The sequence below is a fragment of the Sapajus apella genome, unplaced genomic scaffold (assembly GCF_009761245.1).
Source record: "Sapajus apella isolate SASKATOON/1434 unplaced genomic scaffold, GSC_monkey_1.0 scaffold137, whole genome shotgun sequence".
Lineage (NCBI taxonomy): Eukaryota > Metazoa > Chordata > Mammalia > Primates > Cebidae > Sapajus > Sapajus apella.
The window spans coordinates 1,521,228-1,527,084 of record NW_022437077.1 but is presented as its reverse complement, the minus strand read 5'-3'; the positions used below and the strand labels follow the sequence as shown (position 1 = coordinate 1,527,084).

Below are 5,857 nucleotides of genomic sequence, written 5' to 3'. Positions count from 1 at the left end.
GAGATCGCGCCATTGCACTCCAGCCTGGGTAACATGAGTGAAACTCTGTCTCAAAAAAAAAAAAAAAAAAAAGAACTAATGTTAAAGCACCAAACACCTGCATCTTTGTCCCTCTAGCCCACACAGGCCATTCTTGGACTGTATGAAGGCCAGCTGGCAGAACCCGAGAGAACAGTTGCTATGTCTGACTCAAATAGTCCGCCCACACATACCTCCTTTTTCTTTTTCCTCTATTTCTTTTTCTTTATCTGTCCTGCTCATGCATTTGGTCAGCTGTGACACCTAATGGTGTCTACTGGCACTGCTTAGTCCTAGGGACAGAGGATATTCAAGGTACAAGGTAAAAACCTCCTTAGTAGGGCCAAAAAGTTTGAAGCCAGGAAGTTGCCCTTATTGTTATAAGGCTGATGTGGCCTCTGGAGATAATTAACATTTGATGATGACCTAACATGCGCCTAATATGCTTTTTGTTTTGAGACAGAGTCTCCCTCTGTCACCCAGGCGGGAGTGCAGTGGCCTGATCTCAGCTCACTGCAACCTCTGCCTTCCAGGTTCCGGCAATTCTCATGCCTCAGGTTCCCAAGTAGCTGGGACTACAGGCACCCAACACTACCCCTGGCTAATTTTTGTAGTTTTAGTAGAGATGGGGTTTCATTATGTTGGCCAGTCTGGTCTTGAACTCCACCCACCTTGGCCTCCCAAAGTGCTGGGATTACAGGCATGAGCCACCATGCCTAGCCTGCATTATATATTTTAATCCTCACACTTATCTTGCAGAGGTAAGAAAATGGATTCACAGGAGCTAAGAAAAAATGCCCATAAGTGGCACTTACTGGAATTTCATAATAGTAACTACAGACAGCATTGTTTGAGGGTTTACTCATGCTAGTTTTACATGAGTTAACTCACTAATGCTCACTACAACCCTATAAACTAGATGTTGTTATCCCCATTTTACAGTTGGGAAAATGAAGGCACAGAGTTTAAGAACTGTGGGTCACACAGCTAGTAAGTGGTGAAACAGAGGCAAGCAGTCCAATTCCATAGCCAGTCCAATAGCCAATTTTCTTAGTCACCATACTATACCAAATTTTAACCCAGATATTTCTAACCGCAAGACTCATGCAATTTCCACTACTCTTGTATTGTGACCTGGGAAGAGTAACAGGCTCTACCACCATAAATGGATCCAATTATATTCAGGGATGTCTTACCTCTGAGACAGAGCTAAGGGAACCTCTGGAGAACTCCACCTTGTTAAGTCCCTGCAATCCCAGCCCATCCCAGAATCACCTGTCTGGGGACAGAGGCTCAGATCTTTGGGGCTGGTCAACATGCAGCCTTCATTCTGGTGCCTTCAGACACAAGAGGCAGCCACTGCGGTCAAAGCCTGGAGAGACCCAGTGAGTGTTCTGGGATGGCACGGACTGGAGGCCCCTTTGTTGAGTGCCTCAATCTTCGCATTAGGCCCACTCCAATGTTGGAGGCTGAGGGTCCAGAATATTAAAATCTTTTTTCTTTTTCTTTTTTTTTTTTTTTTTTGAGACGGAGTCTCACTCTGTCGCCCAGGCTAGAGTGCAGTGGCACGATCTCCGCTCATTGCAAACTCCGCCTCCCGGATTCAAGAAATTCTCCCTGCCTCAGCCTCCCAAGTAGCTGGGATTACAGGCGCGTGCCACCACGCCCGGCTAATTTTTGTATTTTTAGTAGAGACAGGGTTTCCCCGTGTTGGCCAAGCTGGTCTCGAACTCCTGACCTCAAGTGATCTTCCTGCCTCGGCCTCCCAAAAGGCTGAAATTACAGGCGTGAGCTACTGCGCCTGGTCGAGCATATTAAAATCTAGTTTTCAAAAACCGAACTGCAGGCGCCACTGTACCAAACGCTTCCCTCTGGCTCCCCAACCCCAGCCTAAAGAAACCTGCTCCCCTCCTGCTACCCCGCAGTCATCCACCGGCCTTGGCCCAGCGGGGAACATCCCTTGACTGAACCGTCACTGAACACCCACACTCCACAACTGAGGCACAGCCCTCCCGGGAAGAAGCCCCAACACCCTCCACGCACAAGGCCTCCAAATATCCCTGTCCTCGGCAAGGGGCGGTGTCTCGGTTCCCATGGTAACCCGCAGCTTCCGCGTCGCGCTTCCGGGCGTATGAGCAGCGCGCTCCAGTGACGTCACGGAGCCACCTTCCGGCCGGTGGCACGGTCGAGCGAAGTAGTAGGGGCCGGGGGCGCCATGGGAGCCACTGGCGACGCCGAGCAGCCGCGGGGACCCAGCGGGACCGAGCGAGGCGGCTTGGAGCTGGGGGATGCGGGCGGAGCGGGGCAGCTGGTTCTCACGGTGAGGGCGCCCCGGGGGAGGCCTGGGCTCGGGCCTGGCAGGGCCTCGGGGCTCCTGGGACCCTTGCCCGCGGGCGAGAGAACGCGGCGGCTGGAGCTGCAGAGGGGGTTGGCGTTTTCGCAGCCCGACGACCTGGATTCAAATTCTGGTGCCGCCCTCCTAGCTAGGTGACGTGGGCCAGTTCTGTCAACCCCTTGAGCCCCGGGATCCTCTTCTATAAAATGGAGATGATTAGTACCTGTTTCATAAAGTTGTGGGATGGGAAGATAAAGGCGGATACATCGCCCAGCACATCACCTGGCACAGAGTTGACCCACGGTATACACTGCTTCCCTTCCTCCTGCCGTGCCAGAAAGGCGGGGTAGGGACTTTTAAGGCAGGAAACTTCCTTTGTTCCTCTTTTCTGGCGCGCAAGGGGGAGGCCTTTCAACTATTATCCTCCTCCGCTACCCTAAGGTGGGAGAGATGGTGTCGAATCTGAGAAGCAGGGATATCTAGGTTTAACTTCATACGCACCCTCCACTTCCACCCCATCCCAGTGTCACCAACCGCAGTGACATTTGTTCCCTTGGTCCCCCACAGAACCCTTGGAACATAATGATAAAGCACCGTCAGGTGCAGCGGAGGGGCCGCCGCTCACAGATGACGACAAGGTAAGGCTGGCCCTGCATGGGACTTATATCCCAGCCACTGGCTTTCATGGCAGCTTTGGGATCCCCAGTGCACAAGGCTATGGAGATCTACAGCCAGTAAAAAGAACACAGGACTGGGAAAGAGGAGACTCCGATTCTGTAACTCTGTGTGTGATCTTGAGCTAGTCAATTCACTTCCTTCTCTGAACTCACGTACAAAATGGGGAAGGGCGCAAGACATGGGTTGTGGAGTAAACAATACCTAAGATCCCTCATATTCACTGGCTCTGTGGTTGAGGACTCTAAAGAGATAAGATAGCATGGAGTTTAAGAGCACAGGCTCTGGAGTCAGACAACTGTGTTCTTGGGCAGACTCTGATGAGCCCTATTTTCTCAACTGTAAGAGTGATTAATAGTATCTGTCTCAGAAAAGGGAGAGAGCACAAGATGGACCTTTGGGATGCTGGTAGTGGTGAAATGGATGTTCACTATAATTACTCATTAAAGTGTATAGACTTTTCTGTATTATATTTCATAAAAACACTTTGATGGCCAGGCTCAGTGGCTCACGCCTGTAATCCTAGCGCTTTGGGAGGCTGAGGCAGATGAATCACCTGAGGTCAGGAGTTCATGACCGGCTTGACCAACATGGTGAAAAACCCCGTCTCTACTAAAAATACAAAAATTAGCTGGGTGTGGTGGCGCAAGCCTGTAATCCCAGCTGCCCAGGAGGCTGAGGCAGGAGAATTGCTTGAACCCAGGAGGCAAACATTGCAGTGAGCCAAAACCACAACACTGCACTCCAGCCTGGGCGACAGGGTGAAACTCCATCTCAAAAAAAAAAAAAAAAAAAACACTTTGAAAATAATACCCATGGCTGGGTACAGTAGCTCACACTTGTAATCCCAGCACTTTGGGAGGCCAAAGTGGGCAGATCACGAGGTCAGGAGTTCAAGACCAGCCTCCTGACCAACATGGTGAAACTCCATCTCTTTAAAAAAAAAAAGAAAGAAAATAATACCCACTTCATAGAGTTATTATGAGAATGAAATAAAGTCATGCCTCTGTGATTTGCACAAAATCCGAGCATGTAGCTAGTTTCCAATAAAAGCTGTCTAGTATTGTCAAAGGATTCTATGTCCAAAATTGACTGGGCAGACTGGGAAAGAATATGTTTGGGACATGCCCCCTCACCCTGTCTCCCTCCTGAATGCAGTTTCACGGATCCTGCCATCTCCATGGATCTGCTTCGTGCCGTCTTGCAGCCTAGCATCAATGAGGAGATCCAGACTGTCTTCAACAAGTACATGAAGGTGAGAGGGACACAGGATAAATGAATAACAAGGGAGGCCGGGCACAGTTGCTCATGCCTGTAATCCCAGCACCTTGGGAGGCTAAGGCGGGCAGAGCACCTGAGGTTAGGAGCTCAGCTTGACCAACATGGAGAAACCCTGTCTCTACTAAAAATACAAAAATTAGCTGGATGTGGTGGCACATGGCTGTAATCCCAGCTACTCGGGAGGGTGAGGCAGGAGAATTGCTTGAACCTGGGAGGCGGAAATTGCAGTGAGCTGAGATTGTGCCATTGTACTCCAGCCTGGGCAACAAGAACAAAACTCCGTCTCAAAAGAAAAAAAAAGAAATATTTATTGAGCGACTACCATACTACCAGGCACTATTCTAGGCACTGGGGATGTAGCAGTGAACAAACAGATACTCTGTAAACAGCGACAACAAGGTAAGGATGACCCTGCATGGGACTTATATCCTAGCCACTGGCTTGCATAGCAGCTTTGGGATCCCCAGTGCACAAGGCTATGGAGATCTACAGACAGTAGAAAGAATACAGGACTGGGAAAGAGGAGACTCTGAGCTTCAAGTGATCTTCCCACCTCAGCCTCCCAAGTAGCTGGGATTATAAGTGTGCACCACCACACCTGGCTAATTTTTTTGTATTTTTAGTAGAGACAGGGTTTCACCATGTTGGCCAGGCTGGTCTCAAACTCCTGACCTAAAGAGATCCTCCCTCCTCGGCCTTCCAAAGTTCTGGGATTACAGGCGTGAGCCACTGCACCTGGCCTACTTGACATATTTTGGTCGTGTTCCTAAGTTAGTACATAACAGTTCACCCCAATTCCTTTGTAATAGTGGCAAAGTAGTCTATTTGTTGGACTAGCTTCCATAAGCACCCCCTAGAATATTCAGAATGTTTTGTTTTTCTCTATGACAAACAGTAGTACTACAATGAACACTCTGAATGTACCTCTCTGTTTACTTGTGAGGATATTGCTGTGGGATAAATTCCCGGAGATGGAATTGGTGGGTATATGCAAAAACCTATCTTTCTGTCAAGAAAATTGCTCTCTAGAAAAGTTATACCAGCCAGGTGCAGTGGCTTACACCTGTAATCCCAGCAATTGGGGAGGCCGAGGCAGGCAGATCATGCAGTCAGGAGATCAAGACCAGCCTAGCCAACATGGTAAAACCCCATCTCTACTAAAAATACAATAATGAGCTGGGTGTGGTGGCCCATGCCTGTAATCCCAGCTGCTAAGGAGGCTGAGGCACAAGAATCATTGGAACCCAGGAGGCAGAGGTTGCAGTGAGGCAAGATTGCACCATGATCTGATTTCATTCTCGAATTCTGAGATAGCTTATACTTACCATATGTCCATTACACTGCCCACGTCACAGGCTGGTTGTAAAGTACCTAAACTATTTTAACTGGCTTTCAGTTAGTTGATATTGAACACCAGTATTCATCTCCAATTTTTAGGTTTTCGTTTTAAATTAAACTCATCTGATCATTTACTTTGGCCTGAAGTTTTAAGACCTTCCTCTTAAAACTCTTGCAGTTTCTTTTTTTTTTTTTTTTTTTTTTTTTTTT

The 5,857-nt window shown here is 48.6% G+C and overlaps 2 protein-coding genes across 5 annotated transcripts in view; one reads left to right on the top strand and one right to left on the bottom strand.

The window, feature by feature from the left end:
* The window catches only part of WFDC3 (WAP four-disulfide core domain 3), a 15,938-nt gene extending 14,391 nt beyond the window's left edge, over positions 1-1,547 (bottom strand). For 3 of the 4 annotated variants that reach the window (XM_032263584.1, XM_032263587.1, XM_032263586.1), the window contains exon 1: positions 1,215-1,546. In XM_032263584.1, coding sequence (XP_032119475.1) covers positions 1,215-1,336 — 122 coding nt within the window. In that variant the 5' untranslated portion in view covers positions 1,337-1,546. Of the gene's footprint in view, positions 1-1,214 lie in introns of all 4 variants that reach the window. The other variant, XM_032263585.1, reaches the window with a different exon arrangement.
* A 613-nt stretch (positions 1,548-2,160) lies between these two features.
* DNTTIP1 (deoxynucleotidyltransferase terminal interacting protein 1) overlaps positions 2,161-5,857 on the top strand; it is a 20,992-nt gene continuing 17,295 nt past the window's right edge. The window contains exons 1-3 of the mRNA XM_032263583.1: positions 2,161-2,338; positions 2,921-2,991; positions 4,187-4,283. Of these exons, the coding sequence (XP_032119474.1) occupies positions 2,234-2,338; positions 2,921-2,991; positions 4,187-4,283 (273 nt within the window). The 5' untranslated portion in view covers positions 2,161-2,233. The remainder of the gene's footprint in view (positions 2,339-2,920; positions 2,992-4,186; positions 4,284-5,857) is intronic.